The sequence below is a fragment of the Equus caballus genome, chromosome 14 (genome assembly GCF_041296265.1).
Source record: "Equus caballus isolate H_3958 breed thoroughbred chromosome 14, TB-T2T, whole genome shotgun sequence".
NCBI lineage: Eukaryota > Metazoa > Chordata > Mammalia > Perissodactyla > Equidae > Equus > Equus caballus.
This window is the reverse complement of record NC_091697.1, coordinates 58,060,597-58,084,412: the sequence shown is the minus strand read 5'-3', so window position 1 is coordinate 58,084,412 and position 23,816 is coordinate 58,060,597. Positions and strand designations below refer to the sequence as shown.

The window sequence follows — 23,816 nt, the reverse complement described above, 5'->3', positions numbered from 1 at the left end:
TTGCGATAGGCACCGTGACGCCCCAGAAGGTCCACTCCCAGCACTTCCTCTCTTCTCACACAGACCATCTCCCTTCTGTTCTCCAGGGATTCCCCGCCTCTCTTCAACCTGGACCTTCACTCTCCATCGTCCCTCTCCTGCTGGCCGAGTCTCCAGAACCCTCCTGCAGGATTTGCCTCCAGGCAGGGATTCCCAATGGGGCCAGGCCACAGCCTGGGGATACCCCTAAATCTGCTCCCTCCTTGTGCAGTTAGAGAATCCCCCAGGGGGGTCCCGCAGTGCCCTCCCAGCCACACTTAAATCGCAGTCCTGGGTTCCTCTAACGACAGTGAAAAGAGCCTTTATCCAAAAGGAACAGAGCCAGCGTCCCTCTCCCCACCCTTAAAGCTCAGGCTTGTGGCAAAACAAATTCAACTGCTTTCACCTATAAAAGAAGCCAATCTTGGACACGACTAAATACAGACTCCAGAGCCTTGACATCATTTTGGTGCAGGAATGCCTGTGGAAACAATCCCATTTGCCCACTGGGGCCTGACTTACGGAAGGCTGTGTAGAACTCATGGAGGGTCAGGGAGCCGTCCTTGTTGTAGTCATCAAACCGGAGGAGGTCACCCGGTGAGCACCCCAAGAAGTCCTCCTCCAGGTCCTGCTCCTTCAGCACGTGCTGCGGGCAGGCAACAGGGCCAGAGTCAGAGTGAGTTCAGAGCTGTGGGCATTGCTGGGAAACGGCTCAGGCTGTGCCACTGCCTGAGGGAGGGGGAGGACTCCAGCACCTGAAGCTTTGTTTTTGTCTTGTCTGAGCCTCTCATTTTATAGATGAGAAAACTGAGGCTCAGAGAGGGCAGGGGACTCTCCCAAGATCACACAGTGGTTGGGGCAGAGTTGGGATTAGTGTTCAGTCTGGGCGGACAGACCCCAGACGGGAAGGGAAGGGTCCTTGAGGCTACCAGTCCATCCTTTCATGCTATAGATGCAGAAACAGATAAGAGAATGGACCTGATGAGATAAACCCAGCAAACAGTGGCTGAACTCAGCATGGGAGCTGAGGTTTCCTGGCTCCCAGCTGTGGAGAGCTGGAAGGTCGTTGCTCCACCAGTGTGTCCCTCCCCACCCTCCACCACCTCTTAGCAATCTCTGGGCAGCTCCTCCTAGCTGCAGCACAGCGCCCCAGAAAGGGGCAGCCGCTGTTCTGCTGACATAGGCCCGAGGCCCCATCTCTGCCTGCCCTGTCCTGCCAGGGACACAAATGTTTGCTCTTGGGATTCTGGCACAGGGCCCATGGGTGGGCCCTTGTGAACTCCTTCCTGGACGTGGCTTGGGCCGCAGGGCACAGAGGCCTCCCCAACATGACCAGCCACATGCCACGAGGTGACTAAGGATAGAAATTCCAGGCGCCCTCACTCAGCTGGAGCCAGAGGCTGGTGGTGCATCTGGAACTAGAGTCTTGCCAGGAAAATGATCAGAATAAAATCTCAGGAGAGAGGAAATAATTTCATTTTGTTTTAAGGGAGACAGAGGCATTTTCTCTTTATTTAACAGTCTCAGCTTGGCCTGCTATATTAAAGGCAATTTAATGTGATAATGTTAAAAAAATGACCCTTCACCCGGCAAGTGAGAGTGTTCGATAAAAGGGAGATCAACCAGAACGCCCGAAATCAATCTCCCAAAGATGTAAATTTCCCTTTGTCCATTTCTGCATCGGAAATTGATTAACTTTTCATATGACCAAGTTTTTCCCCAACGCATTTGATTCAGTGTCAAGGAAAGGCCCACATTAGCTGGGCTCTGCTTGGCAGGTTTATGAAATGGATTTTAAATACATTAAATTTTAAAGAGGAAATCATAGTCCAATTACCACGCCTGTTAATGGCTTCAGGTGCCACAGGGCATGTCTCTGCCAGGTTAGAGCAACATGCCCAGGAAGGTTCTGTTTACTTGGCAGTCACCTGGGAGCCACGCGGGGCTGGGATGCCAAGAGCCCACAGCTGCCTCTGTCCAGGGCAAGCCAGAGCCGCCTGCCCAGGGCGCTGCCTGCACAGGGCATTGCCTGCACAGCCTGTAGCGCGGGGAATCGCCAGATGGCTCTTCCTGTAGGTAACTGTCACTAACAGGACCTAGGCTTTTCCCAGAGCACCTCAGGTCATCTGTGGGTCCCTGCCCCTGCCTCTGGGGGTCTTAGCCATTGCTGGGGGCCAAGTGCTGATGGAGGTGGTGACAGGCTGGCTGGCATGGCTGGCATGGTGTGTGCCTGAGAGGTTGTGGGCACCAGGCCACCTGGCATGCAGGCCCTGCATGGACTTGCACGTGTTGCCCAGGTGTGGGTGTGCAGAGTGGAGTCTGCAAGTGCCTTAGGCTCTGTGGTTCCCAGTGTGCTGCCTGGAAGCAGGCTCTGCACTGGCTGAAGTAGAGGGCCTTGAGAGGGGGACCCTGCATGACAAAGCCTCCAGTGACTGCTCCATACTTGGGTTTTGTGGGCACTTGCTGGCCCCACAGACCTTGAGAGGACCAGCTGGAACCTCCTGGTGGGAGCTGTTCTCCCCCAGGGAGACCCCTTACTGGGAGGAGAGCAGGTGACACACATCTGGCCGCCTGGGTTTCGTTTTAGCTCCACCAACTCAGGCCAATTGCTTGATTTCCTGGAGCTTTGGTTTCCTCATCTAAAAATATCTGTGGAGTGGGGATCACAGTGGTACCTACTTCACAGCAGAGGATGGCTGGAAGTTTAAGGAGGAAATAACAATGAAGACGATGATGATGACAACCATACTGACCACTGTCACCTGTTGGGACGCACTATGTGCCAGACACTGTGCCGAGTACTTCACATGTGTTAGCTCATTTAACCCTCCTGATTACCTGGTGAGGTTCACAGACAAGAAAAGGAGGCACAGAGAGGAGAGGCTTTTTCTCAAGACACTAGCTAGTAAATGCTGGAGGCGAGACTGGAGCTCAGGCCGTTTGACCGTAAAGCCTACATTCTCAGCGCCTCTACTGCATGTTAGTAGTGTTTGTTGCATCATAGGTAAAGGGCCTTGCTTAGTGCCAAGCACACAGTGGGTGCTCAATAAATGCTAGGGCACTCCCCAGCCCAGTCCTTCCCAGTGACTTGGCCTAGCCTTGGTAAGGTCACTGTGTGACGTGAAGGATTTCTTTTAAAGTGGCATCAAACTTGGGGACTCATTCTTGTTACTGTCCTCTCGGTGGGCACTCTGTGGTCTCCAGGAGGAGCTGCCCCCGCCCCACCAGCCGGCCTGGGGAGGCTGATCTGGCCCACCTTGCCTATCTTTGCACCTTCCTGGTGTGGCTCCAGGGCCCCAGGCCTGTCGAGGCAAACGAGCAGAGCAGGAGCAGGAATGCAGGCCATTCCGGCCCACCCCGCCTGCCTTTCTGCCACAGGACCCTATAGGCCCTCCCTGCAGCTGGCAGTGGCTGGTGCCCCGGGTTGCTCCTTCCTCGCTTTTTCTGCTGTAGACACTAACTGCCCTCACATCACCTCGGAGCTGGACAAAGGGACACGGGTGCTGTGTTTGGAGAGGGAAGCAAACCACAGGGCCCAATCCGAGTGATTTCCCAGCAGAAGAGCAGTGTCTGGGTCCGGATGCAAGGCTTCCTGCAAGCAAGCAGGCTGGGGTTTGGGTTGTTGATATCTGGATACTAAAGAATGGCGAGATCCTAGGGCAGAGGACTCGGGACACCCAGGTCACAGCCCCAATATTTGGTGGAAACCAAACCTGTTTCCTTTTCACCTTCCTGCTCAGGAAAGTAACGGACTCAAGGAAGAAAAGATGTATTTCCTAATGAAAACATCAGAGACCAGCCCCTTTGAAGCGTGTGTTTGCCAGCTAGCTGAGATGCTTCAAAGCTTGTTTGTAAATATTGGCTGAAGGTGGCTGGTGGGGAAAAGACACTGACATTGTTTCGTTTGTAAGATATTTTCGGAGGCATTGAGCACGAGCTCTCCGGTTCCCCGGGAGAAGAGTTTCTCTTGCAGGAGAGAGGCCTCCTTGGTGTCCTGTTACAAAGGACTCTCCTCATGTGCATCTCCCCGGTTCCGTGCTGAATGGGAAACCAGATTCCTCCGTAATACCCACCTGAGCCAGTTCATTGCTGCTGAGGTGGCCGTCGCCATCTGCGTCCAAGTCCTTAAACAGAGATTCCACCAGGAGGCGCTTCTGGGAGGCAGGGTCTTGTCTGCTGTCCCCTTCTTGGGGTGGCTGCAGGCGGGTCTGGATCGCCAGAAGGACATTCTTCAGGCGGGCGTAGTCGGCCATGGTGCACGGGTCACCTGGAAGAGGAGATGAGGTTATGGCAGCAAGACTCCTCCCTTGGTCTTGAGAGAACAGTCATCCATCCTGTTCATACAGGGTTACTGGGCATTTACTCTGCAGTGCAGGGGGCAACTGGAGTGGACTGGACCTGTTTGTCTGTCTGCCCACCAACCCATCCTATCAACATTTACTAAGCACTGGACACATGCTGCGCATGACGCAGATGCTGGAGGGGGCCTGTTCATCCCACAGGTGTTTCCTGAGCTCCTACTACCTGCCAGACACAGAGTGATTGCCGGATGGAATGGGGGAGTTCATCTAGGGGAACGCACAGCTGTGGCCCCACAGAGGCTTTAGGAAAGCCGGCCCCAATTCCACTTTGTAAGAGCTCGTTTTTGCCTTAATCCTACCTTAGAGACTGCTTTTGAATACTTGGCCTTATAGATTAGGGAGTTTTAGTTAACAGGACTAATAAGCCCTGCTTTAGTTAATTAGGTACACTCCCCGAGCTGGATTACTTCAAAACAAACATGGGTACACAAGTCTGTGACCAAGAAACACAAGGAAGCTTTATGGAATTAAAGCCGAAGCACACAGCCCATTACTCTCAGGCCTTTCATCACAGGCGTGCTTGCCGAACAGCATCAGAACCACACAGTGTTCTGGCAAATGAGGCCTGTGATGCACTGCGACATGACATAGTTTATCTTGCTGGTGACAGGCCACTAGGACGAACCCCATACAGGGCTCAGCCTATAAACTGAGGCTGCGGGGCTATTAGCAGAGCAGGACAGCCCCTCCAGCCCCACATCCCCACCCCCTGGGGATGCAGTACTTCTGGCACCTGGCTCTGCTGAGTCCTGGAGTCCGGGCACAGGCTTCTCACCATCCATTCCAGGTGGAAGGCCTATGCACCGCTGGGGATGGACTGTCTGGGGCCTGACGCTCCTCCCCTTAATTCTAAGGCCAGTTTAGGGCACCAGGTAGTAGCTCAGGGTTGGAGACTCAACACAAAGCAGTGCTGGAGAGCACTGGTTCCAGAGTCCTCTGGGTTTGAGTCCCAGCTCTGCTGCTGCCTGAAGTGTACCTTGGACAAGGAGCCTCAGTGATTTCATCTGTGAAGTGGGAGAGCTGTGCCTCCCACAAGGCTGTTGGGAGGATCAGATAAGAAATGCACATACAAGGCTTAGCACTGGCTTGGCACCGAGTAAGGGCTCATAAAATGGTAGCTACTCTCCCCTTATCATTATCGGGACCACGTTTGCTGAAGAGCAACAAACAAGGAAGCTTCTTGGTGAGGAAAGGGCTGATGGGGAAGGAAGTCTGTCTGTCTGTCTGTCTGTCTCCTGCCCTCCCTCCCTCACTAGATAAGCCTGGATGGCCTGATCACTTTCTCTTGTGCTTGTTTGTGTTTCCAGATTTTCTTCCAATTTGGGGTCAATTGATTCTTGTCAGAAACAGATGCCCGTTACCGTTTCCTCCTGCATGTTTATTTAGAAAAAAATCAATTGCTGTGTTCAATATAATCAAATCTATTTGCTCTCTGGGAGTCTCCGTGCTCTGACGGAATGGCTCTCTCACCCCCTAACCGTGATAGCGTCCCTCCTTGCCCTGGGAGGATACCCATTCCCAGGAGCTCTTAGGGCCACCCGTTGGTAAACCATATTCTCAAGTCCGTATAGCTGTGCAGGTTTGAAAACAGTGGCCTTGTCCCACCACAAAACCACTCCCACCCAGGGGACCATGTGGCAGCCTGCTGGGTTTCTCTTCCTGGGCCTGGATAAAGGCCAGTTTTGGGAAAGGAGAAGAATAGTTTTGCCCAAATCTTGCCCCTCAGCTCCCAACAGGGTGAAACTAGTCCTGGCAAATGGACAGAAGTTGAATGCGGTAGACCAGTGGAGATAGCTCTGGTGTTTGTGGTGATGGAAGTCTCTGTGTGGAGGATCTGTAGGGACCTGTCCTGGAGGGGCCCGTCAGGCTTTCCTGGGGACAGGCATTCAAGCCCAGATGCTGGGAAGTGGTGTGTACAGCGGATAGATATGGGGTCGATAGGAAGCTCAACTCAGAAATGCTAGTTACGATCAGGTTCCTAAGAACATGCCACAGCAAGGCCACCTGAAAGACGGGCCAGGCTGAATTGGGTGAGAAGAGAGGTCTCATCCTCGGTGGTCCCCCCAACCCCCCAATCTTCCTTACAGAGCTTGGAGGTCCACAGATATCCTCTGAGCTTCTTGCTGCCCTGGGCCAGGGGTCCGCAGCTAGTCAACACCTCCCACACGGGCAGGCTAGGGAACCTATCGAAGTGGGTCCTGCTCGGTGGGCCGCAGAAACCTCCCCAGGCTCTGCCCCTCCCATCACATCCCCACAGTTCATGGTGAGTTCACAGGCTTCTCCACCCTGGCAACTGCAAGGCACACACCTCCTGGTCAGGAAGGTACGCACATGTGTAGAAATCAACTTGGGGGAGACGGGTGGGTGCCCCCAGGCTCCAGGGTCTTGCCCCTGCTAGGGCCCACACCAGACACGCCCCTCCCATGCTTTTACCAGCATTTCCTTACAAACTCTGTGCCAGATGCTGGGTGGCATGCTGAGGATACGATGGAGCTTCCAGTCTTGGGCATCAATGGTGTCCATAGAGGGGGTCTAACGAGGCCAGGGTGAAGGAAGTCTCCCCAAGGGAGGGATGTTCAGGATGAGAACTGCAGGATGGGGGAGTCTGTGGGAGAAGGAGGCAGAGGGAAGATATGCCAGGCAGCAGGGATTGCATGTGCAGGAGCAAAGCTGTACAGTGTGTCTAGAGACCTGAGGAAGCTGGTGTGGCTGAGCCCGAGTGTGTGGGGGAGAGGGGAACAAGACAAGGCTGGAGGGAAGTGTGGATGCTGGAACAGGATGCCAGGCTCTGCAGATCACACTGTGCAAAACTTCCTCTGTCCTCCTTTCCTTCACTGTAGCCCTCACGGTGCCCGACCTATGCTGGGCACAGGGTCCTGAGATGAATCGAGGGGCTCCTGCAAGAGAAACTTAAATCCTTCTTTATCTCAGGAGCAGTTGTGTTTTACATGAGTCTCAGTCTCACTTAAACCACTGGCCCATATTACTGAGCTCCTCTAGTGTCCCTGTAGCTCTGGAGGGTCACGAGCACCAGAGGAAAGACACCCTAATGGTGGCATTTCCGTACTTGTGGAGATGGTCACTTTAGATTCCAAAGTCCAGACTCTCTCACTGGGAAGCCCTCCATCCTTCATCTCCAGTCAGGACGGCCCCCGCAAAAGCTTCCCCTGAGGAGGCCCTGGTTTCCAGGATGCACAGCTTCCTAGCAAGGCATGTAAAAGTGGCAGTTTCCCAAGTCCCAGTTTAACTTTTTCATTCACGACGCCCTGGTTCCACTGTGGGGTCACACAGGCATGGCTCTCCGAGGGGAACTGTGGGCCTTTGTGAATCTGCCAGACCCTGTCTTCAGCTAAAGGCGTCTCACCCTGCTGCCAGCTTTAAACCTTTGTCTTATGAAAGAGATACATGTCCACTGGAAAACACTCAGAAAGTGCAAATGAGTATAAAGAAAGAAAATTTCACCCATAATCCCCGTCCCAGAGGCTGGCTCAAGGTCAAGCCAGGCCCTCTGCACAGGTGGTGCTGATCCCATGAGCCAAATGAGCTGAGCCTGTGGCTGGCCTTGTGTGCCGCATGGGGGCCCTGAGGCCTGGCCCACACAGGCTCTGATTCCTGTCTTCCTCCTTCCCTTATTCAATTTGGGCAGAGAGGTTCATACCCAAGGGTTGGGTCCCCTCTCATCAGCCAGCAAGGTGGGGTGTGGAGGGAGAAACAACCTCAGCAGCACTGGCCACTAGAGCATGCTCTTGCCCAGGTGGTAGCATTTACTGCTCCCTCCATCTGGAATGCTCTCCACCCAAATCTCCACAAGCTTACTCTTCACTTCATCTTGGCCACGGCTGAAACATCTCGGGATCTAAACTAGCCTCCCCCAGCTTCATGACTCTCTGTGCTCAGCCCCTGCTTGGGGCAGGCCTGGGTCCCAGGGAGGGACCCAGGACCCTTTGAAGGGAAGCTCCCTGGAGGGGGTATGGCAGAACCTTGGGGACCACAACACTGTTTCCTAGTGCACCTGGGGGGCTGACCATGATGATGGTGAGAATGGCAATGGCCAACGTTTCCTGGGAGCCCTGAACCAGGGCCTGCTCCCATTGCCAGGGCCTCTGTGGCCTAGCCCGGAGTACAGTCAGGCTTCCTCACCAACTGATCCATGGATGGTGGGACATCTGAGAGGACTCTGGAGAGGAGGATGCTTGTATCAGATGTGGAAGCTCACCAGGGGCTGCCAGTTTGAGACCTGTAGGGACCTGCTGCATGACTGGGCAGGACTAACATAATTTATATTGCAGAGGTTTCTACCCACACACTTGGAAAGTCATTTAAGCGTTTCCTCTGTGTCTTGGTGGTTTCCAGGTAAAGAAAATTTGTGTCATCATAAATAAGGGGATCGTTTTGTCTTTTTAGTGACCATAGAGCCTTATGACGAGGCCTCGAGAGTCCAGGGAAGTCCCCTCCAGACCTGTAAGCTTCCTGTGCTCTGACTGCAGCAGGCACAGCCTGTGGGGGCCCCCTCTCAAATGCTTTCTCCCTCCGCTCCTTTCCCCTTTCTTTGGGGCCCAGCTCCGCCCCCTCCCCCTCACACACAGAACCACTTCCCTCCCTCCATCTTCTCACTCTGCCTGGTACCCAATGCTTTTTGTGTGAGGCTTGTCGTCTGTCTTAGTTTGGGCTCCTGCAAAGAAGCCCCAAGACAAGGATCTAAGGTGAGTGGTATACTTGGAGATGATCCCAAGAAGTGTGGGGAAGAGGGGAGTGAGCCTGGGGAGGGGAAAGCCAACAAAGGGTGGGTTGCCACTGTGGGGACTGGTGCTGGGTCCCACGGGACCTGGGAGAGACTGTGTCAAGTGCGCCTCAGAATCACTGCACAAGAGGGAGCTAGTCACTCTTCCACCAAATTTCATCCCTCCTTGGCTGCGTGTTGCTCCTGGAAGCGTTAAGCCCCACTTCCCCTGTCATCCAGCGCTTCTGGACTCACCAGATGAGGACCCAGCACACTCCTGAGGCCGAAGATACAGCTACCTGAGGTTGGATGCTATTGGCGAGTGTTATGGGGAATTGTCCACCAAAGCTGCACATAACCTCTGCAGTTGACTGAGGCAGTTGGGATGGGGTATTATCAGCATCTGCTACATCCCCTCTGTGGGACTGCAAGCTCCAAGCAGGTGGGACTGGACTGGACAGTTACACATGCAGCATTACAGTGTTAAAATCTTGTTGAATGAATTAATTAGTGAATATGGTTGAGAACCAAGTCCTGTGGCTCCAGGGCAGACTGTCTCACAAAGAAGCCAGGGTGACAGGACCCCCCTGTAGCAACCTTGCCTGGGGTCCTAAGGTAGAGACGGATTTCCTCATGGGCTGCTGTGTCTAGCTGATACCAACTCCAGTGATGACAATCATTGCAAGACTGGATGGAGCACTGGATGGGGAGTCAGGAGACTGTCTGGCTCTGCCTTCGACTGGCTGCGAGACCCTAGGAAAGGCCTTCTCTGCCCTGCCCTTCCCGTCTCCATTTCCTACCTTAGAACGAGGGCAATACTAGCCCCTTCCCACCTTACAGGGTCATGATGTAAAAGGAAATGTGAGAGGACTTTGCCATGTCCGAGTGGTCAGTCAGGCCCAAGGGCTTCTCTAGATGAAATGAACTCTAGGCCCCTAGTGAGCTGGGGCATGGCTCATGTGTCATTGTCCCCTTCACCAAAGCCTGGCACAGGTGGCCACTAAATCAGAGTTTGTGGATAAACAGAAGATTGCTTCCTTCCCTTCCCACCACCTGTGGACATTTCCTCTCTGGGCCTCTCAGGGAGGGAGGCTCATGTCCCAGTCAGCCTGACACTGATGAGCATCCCGAAAAGGCCCTTGGAAGGGCCAGTCACCTTCCTGCCAGCCCCAGTGCCCTCCCTGCGGCCATGCCGGCTTGGCTAGCCCCCAGCACTGGCCTCGGGCTTCCCGCCGGCACGTGCGTGCAGGGCTCCTGCTGTGCCCAGACCAGGCCTGCTTTGGCAGATAAAATATTGATCAGCCTGCTGAGGAGCCCAGAGTGTGATCCTATTTTCATGTCAGAACTTGGTAATGAACTACATTTATCAAGCCCGTTCTCCATGAGAAAGGTCAGCTGCAGATCTGGCTAAGTTGTTATGACACCTCATTAATCTAGTTCCCTCAATAATTGTCCCTCTTTGAAGATTCTAATGTTCTCCCATTGCAGCCACACTCCCTCCACACCAAGAGGCATTATTATAGCAGGAACACGGGCACACCCACATTTAATTTTTTGAGCAAAGAGAGATAGGAAGCAGGTAGCAGCCTCTGGAATTAAACGTCCATCAAAGGAACACTTTCTATTGCAAAACAAAGGGAAGCAAGGGAGACACTGTGTGCTCCCGCTAGCCCGTCCTCAAAGGGACCATCTTCAGTCTGTGGCAGGCAAAGCTTCCTGTCCCAGGTGTGAATGGGGCAGGGGACCCCAAAGAGTGAAGTAAAGGGGGGGGTTGTACAACATGGGCAAGGTGGGAGATGCCACCCAGGCAGCAGGAAGCTCAGATTCTGAGAGTGAGACAGGCCGTGCGGTCAAGGCCCTGGATGGAGGCCCAGGTCCTGGACATGGAAGGCACCTGGAGGCAGGTGAGGGGAGGCTGAGACACCTTGTACTAGGAAAGGAGGGTGGTGAGGAAGACTGGAAAGGGGCCGATTCTGTGTGCCTCTCCTCCTCCCTCAAGTCCTTTGGCCTCCCTCTCCAATGTGCCAACCCCTGTCTAGAGAGGTCCCTCCTGCTCCACTCCTGCCCTCTGCCCAGTCTTCCCCCTCTGGTGCCTATTCATCCACTGCTGACCATCAGGCTGCCCCTTACACTGGAGCCCCTTGAGGCCAGGGACTTGCCTTGCTGCAGGTGCATCCCAAGCATGTGGCCCGAGCATCTGTATATAGAAGGTCCTCATTAAATGTCTGCTGGATGGACAATGTGGAATCCTTAGTGGAGACGGCAGCAGTTGGGCTTAGAGAGGGGCTGCAGCCCTGCCCTGAGGAGAGGACAATCTCAGCTGCCCTGAGCCACAGTGACCAAGGTCTGGAACTCTGGAGGGAGCTGGGGGCCTATGTCACCCATCTTGTCAGCTCCTGATGGATGGTGGGGATGCGTATGTGAGATGTGGGTGTGGCGGGGCACCCCAGAGTGTGTACACAAAACTGTGCTCACCAAGGCTCAAGCTGCCTCAGGCTTACCAGGGGGCATGAAACCTACTTTACCCAGTTAGGGGCACCCCGAAACCTGCAACAGTGGCCCCACAGAGTGAAGTCCAGCATGGCCAGTCTGGGGGTGGTGGTGGCAAGGTGGTGAGTCACACAGGGCTGTGGCCCTGCCGGACACTAGGTTGCGCAGAAGCAGCTCCTTCAAGCCACCTCTGGGCACATGCAGCTCCTTGGGAACTGCCTCTGGAGAGGAGGATAAGGAAGGGTCTGCCCTCTTATTATGCCACAGCTGGTCAGGACAGCCCTGGAGACTGCAAGAAGGCCAGGCGGGGGGCATATGCTTGGCACAGCAACCCAGGCAGGGAGGCCTGAGGGTGGATTCAGCCATGGCACAGCTCTGGGAAAGGTTCAATCCCATACCAGGGCTCTGATCCGTAAGTGAGCACAAAGCTGACCCTGGGCACCTTCTGTGCTCTCAGGGAGAGCTTTATACACAGGCAAAATGGGGTGGGGGTCTGGGCAGGTGGGGGGAATCCCAAGGCTGCTGGGAAGACCCCAACCCCTGATGGCCTTCAGGGTGCTGGCACTTCTCTCACTGGGGCATGCCTACACTACAGGAGTCCCCTACCAACCCCAAATTTACTGGAGAGGGGACTGCAGGACCCTGATTAGTCGACATCATGAAGGAACTCCTCTGCCATTAGCAGGAGCAAGCTCTTTTGGGGACGGGTCTGGGCTAAGGAGCAGGGGGATAGGAAGGAAGGAAGGGCTGGGGCGGGGGTTGGTGGGCCATGCTCTGAGACACCAACATGTGGGTGAGAGCAGCTCCTTTCCCAAACCATACACAGACCATCCCTTCAGAAATACACAGCAGCCAGCAGTGTCCTCAAGCCACGCCCACTGGACTCCAGTCCTTCCACCACCTTGCAAGGTGGCCCAGCCCCTAGGCTCAGATTCTGAGAACCTCACCTGTGAGAACCCCCAGAGGGGCCCAAGGGAGAGGTGGATGTGCCCACAACCTCTTGGCTGCTATTGGGTCTGCTCATGGACAGGATCTCTCCCCACTCCCACCCAAACATTAGCAGCCTTGGTTTCCACATTGTCCCCAGCCAGTCTGGTAAGTCACGTCATTGCTGCCTGACAAAGCTGTGATCTTTACCACCAAAGCAAACACTTGGCTTAATCATCTGGCACCGACATCACAGCTGAATGTGGCTGTGTTACATGGGCCTTGCTTGCAATGTGTCATTCTGAGATCTATTTTGAAACCGCTAAGCTGTGCAAAGAGCAAGAAGCATTTTACTCCCCGATCTAATTTATGAGCCGCCGTAACTTTACTGGAGTTTAGCTTAAGAGGAACAGATGTTTAACTTGATGTAAATTCATGAACATTAACAATCTTTCTGCTGCCATTTCTGGGAAAATTCAATTAACAATAAATGCCAAAACCAATGGGTTTATCTTTAGGATACATTTTCACTATTATATTGTAGTTTTACGGATGGCGTTGACCAAGCCACAAAATTCTGGAAATTCCAGGAGATTGTTGAGCACACATGATACTGTCTCCTCAATCCCCAAACAAACACGAACAGCTGGACCCAAAATCAAGCCACCTGGTGACTCCCTGCTGGCTCTCCCCGGGGGCCTGTGACTTTGGGCAGATGGGTCACCCTTGCCCATGCTCAAGAACGCTGGGGAGGAGTTTACACGGCCGTGGCCGAAGCTGCAGCCACTGGCTGCTCTCACCAACTGCCAGAAAGCCGGCCTGAAGATGTGCTCCTAGGGGCGGCCTTTCTGCAAGGCCCTTTCTGCAAATCTCGCTTTTCTGCCAAGGCCCAGCTCCAAGGAGCTGCTTCTGTCTGCTCTAAGCCACACACTGTTGTCTTGTCTCCATCTCTGCCCTGTCTCCTCTACTGACTGTGTTCCAATGCTTTTGCATCTCCTATGTGAGTGCCTTTACTGTCTTAGAGAACCTGCCAACAGGGACCCGTGTTGGACACTGTCATGGGCCATGAGGGCACTGGTGAGCCGCTGCCTGCCCACCATTTGGGGGTGCCCGGCCTGCCTCCCACCCCTTCCATCACTCCGAGCTCCACCTGGGTCCCCTCCCCACTCACTAGACCCAATCCTAGAACCAGTAACAGGCCCACCACATTCATTAGCAGCCCCTCATCCTCCCAGGCTGCTAAGGGAGCCTAGCATCAGGCTAGACACTGTCTTTGGTCAGTGGCCTCTGATCTTTTCCCTGGAGTGTCCTTTTTGTCATCCCAGCTTCTTTTGAATGTTCTGAGTTGAAGGTACAGGGCCCACTTTGGATCCACAAACAGAATCAGCACATCTAATGCTTCACATGGCCTGTAGCCTTGCTTGGCCCAACACACACGCCACGCAGACCACACCCCTCCTTCCCCACCTGCTGTACCAGCACGGCTACGCCCACCCCACTTGCACCTGAACTCCCGGACAAACCATCATCTCAATTTTCGCCCCAGCATCAGGTAGTTTAAATTAACAAAACCACCCAGACCTTTGTTAGATAAATGGTACATTTGCTCATGAATGCCTGGTTCAATTGATGTTGCTATATAATCTGCCGTTTGACATTTACAATCCTCTCTTCTATTCCTATTACAGAAAGCAAAATTGGTTGGATTCCTGGGATAGGGATCCACATACACTTTTTATGGTTGACTGGCACATCTATCAGGTAGCCCCAGACTGAAAGAGTAATGTTTGAAAACTTGAATAAATGCTAAAGCCCTCCTGATGTTAAGAACTTTAGTTTTTACTCTTGTGTGAGTGGGAAACCCATGCGCAATGAGGTTCCCTAACAAATCACCAATTCTTTCTGGAAGGAGGACACTGATTCCTTACGGACTCGGGCTCCTCCACTGCCCTCTCCAGAAGCTCAGGCCCCTGTCCACTCGCCACCCCGCCCCTCAGACACCCCCAGAGGAGCAGCAGTAGGCTGGAGCAAGAGGCAGCCCCTGGATGGGGACCTCAGAGTGGACGAGGGAGGAGAGAGTGTGGGCACCACCCCACCTCCTGTAATTCCATTGATTTTCTTCCTGAGACTTCCTGGGGGGCTTCATCCCTCCAAACTCTTAACCAAAGGGAAGAGCCCTGCTATTGAGATGGTGAAAATTTGGCTCCTCAGGTGTCAGTGATGCCCAGAAATGTCGCTGCTTTGAGCTTTGAGCTGCTATGGTCCTTCAGTGGCCACTGAGCTGAGGGGGACCTCACCCAGAGACACAGTGGGGTGTTTTTAGTTCTCACAATGATTGATGGGGCCCTGGTGGCACTTAATGGGCAGGGCCAGGGACTCTAGGGATCCTGCTATTTGTAGCACAGTCCTACACAACAAACTTTTGCTGGGCTACCATCTCATACAAGTTTTCAAATATCCCAGTGGACAGTCACGGAAGTGAAAGATTCGTCTACTATTCTCTGAGCCTAGAATCTAACACAATGTTACATACAAAGTATTTTTCCCCCAGGGCTTGCCAAGGACTTTCCAAGGAGGTGCTTATGCTGCATATTATAAGTTTTGTTTACAACTTTATCAAGAACTGTTCACCATTTTGGAGAATCACACTTCCAAAAACATGTCTCTTGAGTGCTCAAACTGCCAACATAACACGCCTGTTGCAGGCTCTGTCTGCAGCACTGTGTTCACAGGATCCACGGGTAGCAGCTGACGTCTGGCTGCTCTGAGCCAGTGTATGGAGCTGGTGTCCCAACATTTACATACTGAAAGGCATATTTTATGTGGACCACTTTTCTTATATTTCGTCATTATAACCCAGTTTGGGATAAGACATATTCATTTCAAGATAATACAGGGGCTTTATGAAACATTTGCTGTGAAAATGTGGCTTAGGGTCTGATAGGGTTAAAGACGAGTGACCTGTGTGAACAACTGGAGTCTGTGCTCCTCTTTTTTTTTCCCAGATTTTTTTTTATTGTGGTAAAATACACATAAAATTTACCATCTTAGCCATGTTTTTGTTTTTTTTAAAGATTGGCACCTGTTGCCAATCTTTTTGTCTTCTTCTTCTCCTCAAACCCCCCCAGCACATAGTTGTATATTCTAGTTGTGAGTGCCTCTGGTTATGCTATGTGGGACGCTGCCCCAGCACGGCCTGATGAGTGGTGCCATGTCCATGCCCAGGATACGAACTGGTGAAACCCCAGTCCGCTGAAGCAGAGCACGCAAACTCAACCGCTCAGCTGCGGGGCCAGTCCCTATCTCAGCCATTTTTAAGTGTAGAGTTCAGTTGCATTAAATGAGTTCATAATATTGTACAATTATCCCCACCATCCATCTCCATAACTCTTTCCATCTTGTAAAACTGTAATTCCATACCCATTAAACAGCAGTCCCCATTCCCTCTGCCTCCCAGCCCCTGGCAACCACCATTCTCCTGTCTCCATGAGAGTAATTTGACTGCTCTAAATCTCTCTTATAAGTGGAATCATCCAGTATTTGTCTTTTTGTGACTGGCTTATTTCACTTAACAAAATGTCCTTGAGGTTCACCCATGTTGGAGCATGCGTCAGAATTCCCCTCCTTTCTAAGGCTGAATAATATTCCATGGTACATACACCATATTTTGCTTATCCATTCCTCAGTTGACGGACACTGGGTTGCTTCCAGGTTTGAACTATTGTGAATATGTTGCTATGAACATGGGTGTACAAATCTCTCTTCAAGACCCTGCTTTCAATTCTTTTGGGTAAATACCCAGAAGTGGAATTGCTGGATCAGATGGTAGTTCTATTTTTAAGTTTTTGAGGAACCGCCATACCATTTTCCATAGTGGCCTCACCCTTTACATTCCCACCAACAGTGCATGAGCATTCCCATTTCTCCACATCTTCGCCAACATTTATTATTTTCTTATTTATTGATAGGAGCCTTCCAAGGGGTATGAGGTGGTGGCCTTACTTCTTCGGACACTCCTTGGTTCTGAGATCTTTAAAAGACAGTGGGAACAGTGTGGGAATGCACCTGAGTGTGTGTACTGGTGAAGTGTGAGTGTGCACCTGAGAGTGTGTGGCCCTGTGGATAAGCCATGTACACACACACACCTGTGTGCAAGCCCAGTCTTCGAAGGCCAATGGAGGGAGGCAGAGGGTGCAGAGCTACGCCCTTGGGCCCTGGAGCCCATCCAGCCCCAGGAAGGCTCTGGCAGTGGGCTCTGAGGAAGAAACTTCACCTCCGAGCGAGTGGGCCCCACTTGGGAGGAAAGGGGCTCCACGTGAGCACCCCTAGGGCGCGGGGCAGGACTCCTCTTCCTCCTTTCTCCAGAACTGGGCTCCTCCCTGTCTGTTCTTCCAGGACACTCCCTGGCTGGGCACAGACACTCTGGGCGGCAGGAGCGAGCCTGGGGTGAGGGAGGATTCTGAGCCGGGTCTCAGTGCCTGGTGTGCCTGCGGGATTTTTCTCTCCTCGGTGTTGTCTCAAGGTGGTTCCTCAGACCCAGTAACCTTCAGCTCCAAAGCCAGCCAAAGAGCCACCAGGCTTGAAAGGCAACAAGCAGAGACGTGGTGTGAGGGGTGTGTGGACTGCAAATCAATGCGGTTGAACGAGGGTCTCCAGGCAAGAATGCCCGAACATGAACGCATTCCGCAGTGCTACCTGCAGAAGCTTTGCTGCGCTTGTGGGGACACTCATTTTCGAAGGAAATGCATTAGAGGAAAACTGCCTGAGAACGGTCTCAGATCCCGGGGTCTGCTGTAAGCCGGGGATTCATGCCATTGCGTGGGCTTGTCAGGAAACGGCATTTCAGAGAAGAATCACCTGAACAGAGCCTTTTAGACCTGAGAGGACTCACACAAGTTTCCTGAAGTGTGAAGATTTATCTAAACTTCTCGGACTTGTATGATTGACAGTAAATCCCAAGTCAAAACAAAACAAAACTCCACAATGACGCTGAAAGAGAGCAGCAGCCTTTGAGGGAGAGTTCTGGAGCGTTTCCAGGGCTTGAGCTGCTGCAAGGAGGACGAGAAGGCTTTCTTTCCCCACATCAGCACCGCTACTCCAGGATTATCCACACTGGAAACTCATCAAAATTCGGGCTGCCTGTGGAGGGAGCGCAGGAACCCTTGTCTCTGTGAAAGTCCACCCCAGGCAGGACGTGTCTGAGCTGATGAGCAGGCTGTGGTGGGCCTGGCTCCACGTCCAGACCTCAGAGGCGGGCAATGAGAGGAGCCGGGCAGACAGGCAAGGGTGGGCAATGGGGACTGAGGAGGAGACCAGGGTGTGGCTCCTGTGAGCACTCAGAAAGCAGCCCCTCCTCTGGTAAATTGAGTTATTCCAGACACAGCTCAGCTGAATCACATCTGTTCCGCTCACTCCCCAAACACCGCTGAGGCAGCAGCCGGATGGGCACTGAGATGCGCTGACTCTCACTAGATACACATGCTGGGAAATCACTTGGCCTCTCTTCACTCTCCTTATTCCTAAATTCTTAGATCCCAAGAATGGCTTCCATATCGCCTTATCTGTCTTGAAAATGGATTCAGATGCTTTAAGAGGGTTCAGGACCCACAAGAGATGGCAGTGACAGGGACCCTCCAGCATTCTCCCAGGAAGAATGTATACAGCCGGGAGCATACCTGGGGGTGGACAGGTGGGGCCTGCGGCCCACAGCTTGAGGCTCTTCATACCTGAGATTGTGGGCAGGAGCCCTGTGTGTGTCCCTGTGGATAAGGCACAGCCTGCATGTGTCACAGGATTAGCACATCTTGCCTCAGCCTCAGGGAATCTTTATCTTTCTTCTTTTGAGTTGGGCTTTGAAAAAAGTGGTTAAAAATTTCATAAAGAACTTTCCACGTAGAAGGGCTAATCTGAGAAATCACCTGGTGAGGCTAAAAAAAATGCCACTGAATGGTCCCTAATAAAAACAGGAGCTATCAATTAAATAAGTCAATGACACTCTCACCTTGATTGGTGTTTTTCTCACTAATGGTGCTCTGCTTGATGAGTGTAGTGTCCTGGTAAGATTTTCAAGAGTGTGGGGTGACACCCTCTGTCTTTCATTTCTTTTGAGGCCCACAGCACTCAACACAGGGCCAGTACACAGAGGACACTGGACAGAAAGTCCTTACACATGTAGACAGACAGACACATACACAGCTGTGGATTCAGATGTGTAGCCCAGTGACACTGGGCCTGGGCTATCAGCTCAGCTCCAGGCTTGTCCTCTGACCCTGTTGCCTCTTGGAGATGCCTACAGCCCGCCCAGCACAAATGATGGGCCACAGGCCCCAAGACCAGGGGGTAAGGCTCTGGTGTGACATAGTACACACTCCTTATTTTATTGGTTAGAAAACTGAGGCCAAGGAACAGTAAGGGGCCTGCCTCAGGGTCTGGGGTATTGGTGATGGAGCCGGGCTGTCATCTGCCTGGCATTTAGTGCCCACACTCTCGGGGGCTTTTCCTGCCCCAGCTCCACCTCCCCCCTCTTCTAATTGCAGTCTTCTAGCTCTTGCAGAGAAGCCCCACAAGATGTAAATAAAGCCGTGGAGAAGGATCAAGGAGACTGTGATGGGGGAGAGAACAGGATTTTCTAGCATGAGGAGGATGTTGAAATCCTGCCCAGAGGTGAGGGCCTCTTCCTGGGCAAATCTCCTATCACTACACACTGGCAGGTCATGCCTTTTCTTGCCATCGGCCTGGGCTCAGAGATCCAGGGTCTGAGCTGTCCCTGTCATCCAGTGCCTGGAAAAATAGAGGACACAAAGAATTCTAGTTCCTTCAATTGAGAGAAGTGACCTGCAGCCAGTTCCCAGGGCCAGCGTCCCTTCAGGGGGAGCAAAGCCACACTCAGTGAGGGCATTTCCACAGGAGCCAGAGGCTGACCTGGGTCAGGAGGAGAGTGGTTTCTGAGAGTGACGGAAAGGAACACCTAGAGAGATCCATGTGCGGGATGCTCTTCAGGGCCCTCAGACACAGAGTCACCGAGTACAGCTGCTCTCAGGAAGGGCGGAGTGGATTGGACCTTGGCCCGAGTGCGAGGGGCTTCCGTGCCCATGTCTGACCTCTGCACACTGGAAGGCCCAGGCCCTACCCAGGTCCCAGGGCAGCACTGAGGGCAGGCAAGGCCTGAGAGCCAAGAGGAGATCTCTATTTTCTACTCCATGGATAATTTTTACTGCTTCCATTCAAAAGTCTCTCCTCTTCTGGGTGTAGAGTCTATAAGTGGCCAAAGTTCTGAGCTGATATTGCAGCTGATACTACAAATTCCCAGGTGGTCGCTTTGTGTTCTGGGTGCAGCGCTCCTGTCCCGGCCGGCCTGCGCCTGCACACGCACTGGATCACTCTCTCCCACACTCACGTGCAGCTCTTCGTAACCCTCCGGCCTCTGCCCTCTTCCTGGTGCACCCCTTGTCCTGGGGCCTCTCGAAGTGACAGTGTTGGCTTCAGCCACTTCTCCAGTTTGTCATGTCTTCTCTTTCAAAAGGCAACCTGAATAGGGCTATGCTTGGGTAGGGACTAGAATGGTGGCGAGGCTGGGGCTTTTGGGTGCTGGTAAGTTTCTGTTTCTTGTTCTGGGTGCTGGTTACAAGGTACGTTCTCCGTGAAAATTCACTAAGCGATCCACTTACGATTTATTCATTTTCTGGATGTGTTACACTTCAATAATATGCTTATTTCAAAAGGGCAACTTGACGTTTCTCAATATACAAAAGTTATCAGTGGCTTTGGGTAGAGTCTTTGTCCTTGGCCAGGCAGAGGCCTGAGTACGTGGAGGAGGGAGTGGGGGCTCACAGGAGAGGGTCCCTGGGGTGGAGCAGATGTAGCTGATCTGGTCCCTGAGGCCTTGCTGTGGGGGCATGGCTCTGGTCAACAAACCACCCTGGACCGGGCACCCCTTTGGCCAGATGCCGAGTTGCCCACTTTCCCTGGCCTTGTTTGACAGATAGCTCAGGGCTCGGTCTCTGAGGAGGAGGCTGGGGTCTGCTGAGCAGCCTTAGGAGTGGGAATGGAAGAGGCTGAGGGTCAGGGGATTCCCACTGCCCTGGAGCATCCTGGGCTCCCCCTACAATCAGCTCCCAAAGGTATCTGACCTACACTGTGTCCAAGAGCTAAGACGACAGCCTCACAGGCCACTGTCCACACCAGCCCTCTTGGCGATGCTCTGAAACGCCCTTGTGTGGAACACTGCCTCATGTTGCAGGCCCAGCTGGCGGTGGGTGGCTCTTGGCTCAGAGGGATCCGTGTGGAGGTGGCTGCCCTATCAACCTGTTCTAGAAGAGGGTTTGCCATGGGCCCCAGCACCAGAGGCGGCCTCCTTGGAGGCCCCTGAGGGCACAGGACTGGTGGGTAAGGCCCGAGGAGCCTCTCAAAGACCATGCCCCGGCCTGCTCTGGCCCCCTCTTCCCTTCTGGGCTCCCCAGGTTGTGAAGACTGAAATGAGGGCTCAGACCCAGCTGAACTCGACCTCCAAGACCTTGACTTTTTGGCTCATTTGGCCCAAAAATGGGCATTAAGCGTCTCCTACTCAGAAGGGATCAAGATAGAACCTTCTGCATCCTCACCTCACCGTCCACTTGTGCCTGACTCGCCAGCCAGGATGGGTGGCATGGTTGACCCTGCAGGATCAGCCTCACCCCTCCACGCTGTGCACATTTAGTCTCCTGTACCTGAAACCCCTCCCTGGCAGAGTGCTGGCCTGCCCTTCTGGGCACAGCTCAAGTTTCCTCTCCTGGCCACCTCCCCTTCCCCTTTCTATGGCAATCAGGATCCAGATGCTGCACTTGACTTTCAACATTAACTGCCCTGTGTTGCTCAGTTTTTGATGTGTGGTGCACGCCTGTTGAGCGGACAGGGCCTGATGCACCAAGAGCGGGGGCCTCAGGGACAGGAAGGGTATGCATCCTCTCTGTAGTTATTGCACCTGCCAGGCCCACGAGGGATGCTCAGTAATGGGATGAACAATTGATCCTCAGCAATGGGACTTTCGGTTAACCCACACTGAGGGAGCAGAGGGCAGTTTACTCCGCTGTGGGAGATAATTTATAACTATTCTGAATGTCTGGCTTAGCAGAGATGGACAACCCCATAGCTCACCCCTGCTCTGTGAATTCACGAGCACATTTATTCCTGCCAAGGCTTACCATAACTCTAGATCTCAGGTGAACGCAGGCCACAGAGGCAGCAGGCCAAGAGCTCTGGACCCTCGACATTAGGTGGCAGCCCCCTCCTCTAGAGGCCCCAGAAAACACAGTGGTATCCTCTCCAGCAAAGCTGGGCTGTCCAGCTGGGGGAAGGCAGGGTGGGGAAGTGGGGAACGAGCACAGCCAGCCCCAAACAGTCCTTATGTCCTGTTCATTCCCTCAGCAGACATGCGCAGACACCCCGTCACACTTGGGGTATGGACAGGTCAAGCCCTGGCATCAGGGCAGAGAGGGGACGAGGCAAGGGCTCTGCTCTCCAGAAGGCCAGGCCCCAGAACAGGAAAAGGTGAGCAGCATGGCTGGGCTGTGTCCTCCTTTCCTGCAGCTGGGGCAGGTCTCTATGCAGGGGGTGGGGGATGCAGGTTCACAGTGCTCAACTCAGGCAAGTGTCCTCCCAGGAAGGCCCAGAGTGCTCAAGCTGCCCTCACACGAGGCTGGGGCTGGGATGCACACACTGGGTCCTACCTCTGGAGTAGCCTCACAGGACTATCGGGAAAACTATCCAGGGAAATTCTGCTTGCATTCTGGGTGGGGGCTTCTGTCCCTGTGACCCAAATGACAGAACCAAAGGTACATTTTCCAACTAAGAAGCAGGCCCTCAGGTATCTTCTGCAATGAATTTGTGCACATGCTTTATTTTTTAAAAGGAGATGAGGTAAAAAAATTGGCAGCAGCTGGCTCTGCCTGTTTAATTGGGGTGCATTAGTGCTGAATTTGAGCCTGTGGCATCTGCATAGAGTGGATCTGGGTCCACTTATTTGGATCACATCCATCTGAGCAAACGGCTGTGATTATAACTTTTAAATGACTTAGTACAGCTAATGGATCACAGAAAATAGTGTGGGACTACAAGTAAATATAACACGAGGGAGTCTGCTGGCTTGAAAGCAGGGGCTGCTACATGGGAACACCAGCAATAACTACATTTAAAATGCCACCCGTGTCTTAGGAGATTCTTCTCCCGGCTCGAGTCTCCAAGTTTCAGGCTGCACGTTAGAATCGATACTGCACACCTCTCAGAGCTTTAAATATGCACCAGGTAGCGAAGGATGGTCATCCCATTCATCAGAAAGCAAAGATAACAGCTGGAGAAGCAACCCTTCCAGGGTCAGCTGGCTCAGTGGAGTTGATTTAGCTTTTCAGTGATACATAGCGAGCATTCCGGGGGTACTGTTTGTAAAAACAGAGACCAAGTACTGAGAACGGTCACGGCTCTTGCTGACAAGTCACTTATGCTTGTGTGGCCCTGGACGAGGGTGCTGGGGTGGTTGGACTTGTGTGGAGTGTAGCTGCCTGGGGAGTTCTGGGCGTGTTTTTGTATCACAGGTTGTGTATGAGTGCGAGACTGAGTCCCTGGGTGTGTCATCTCCTGGGTCACCCACAGGGAGACGTCTGGTCAGCAGGTGAGCTCAGGAAAGGAGCCTGGGTTGGATGGAGCAGTGACCTCTGGCCCCTCTGCCTGCCTCAGGCAGTGCACGAGTAGGTGCCGGTGGAGCTGTGTGTCTGCAGGAGCTGTGTTTACCCTTTCTGCCGCTGTTGCCCTGGGCCAGCCCCCGATGCGTACTTGGGAAGCTGCAACTGCCCAGGGATGGGGCAACTCGGCCACTTGCTGGCCCTGCCCATCAACACCCCCAGGTATGTGCCCCCATCATACTCTGCTCTTGGAGGCCCTGGTGGGGTGAGCTGCGCTGTTCATGCTGGCACTCCTTCTGGACCAGCTCTTGTGGGCGAGACTGGCTTCTCTGCCACACTCCATCTTCCCGCCCTGCTCTCCGCAGGCCCCTCCACTTCTGGAGCAGGAGAAGGCTGGAGAGCCCTGTCCAGCGCAGACCCTCTCCTGAGCTCCAGACCCCACACACCCGCCCTGGCCTGACACCTCCCCACTTTGTCCTGTAGGCCCCTGCACTCATCATGGCCCAAACTGAACTCACCATGGAGATTGCTCCTTCTGTTACATCCCAAACTCTGCCACTGGCTGCTGCGCCAAAGCCCCCAGCTGCTTCAGCCACACACCTGACATTGCCCTCACCATCCTGCCCATCCCCAGCCAGTCACTCCTGG

At 53.3% G+C, this 23,816-nt stretch overlaps 1 protein-coding gene across 2 annotated transcripts in view; it reads right to left on the bottom strand.

The window, feature by feature from the left end:
- The window catches only part of FSTL4 (follistatin like 4), a 401,478-nt gene that overhangs the window by 118,855 nt on the left and 258,807 nt on the right, over positions 1-23,816 (bottom strand). For both annotated transcript variants that reach the window (XM_023617696.2, XM_023617697.2), the window contains exons 5-6: positions 4,092-4,285; positions 541-664 (exon numbers count right to left, since the gene is read on the bottom strand). In XM_023617696.2, coding sequence (XP_023473464.1) covers positions 541-664; positions 4,092-4,285 — 318 coding nt within the window. The remainder of the gene's footprint in view (positions 1-540; positions 665-4,091; positions 4,286-23,816) is intronic.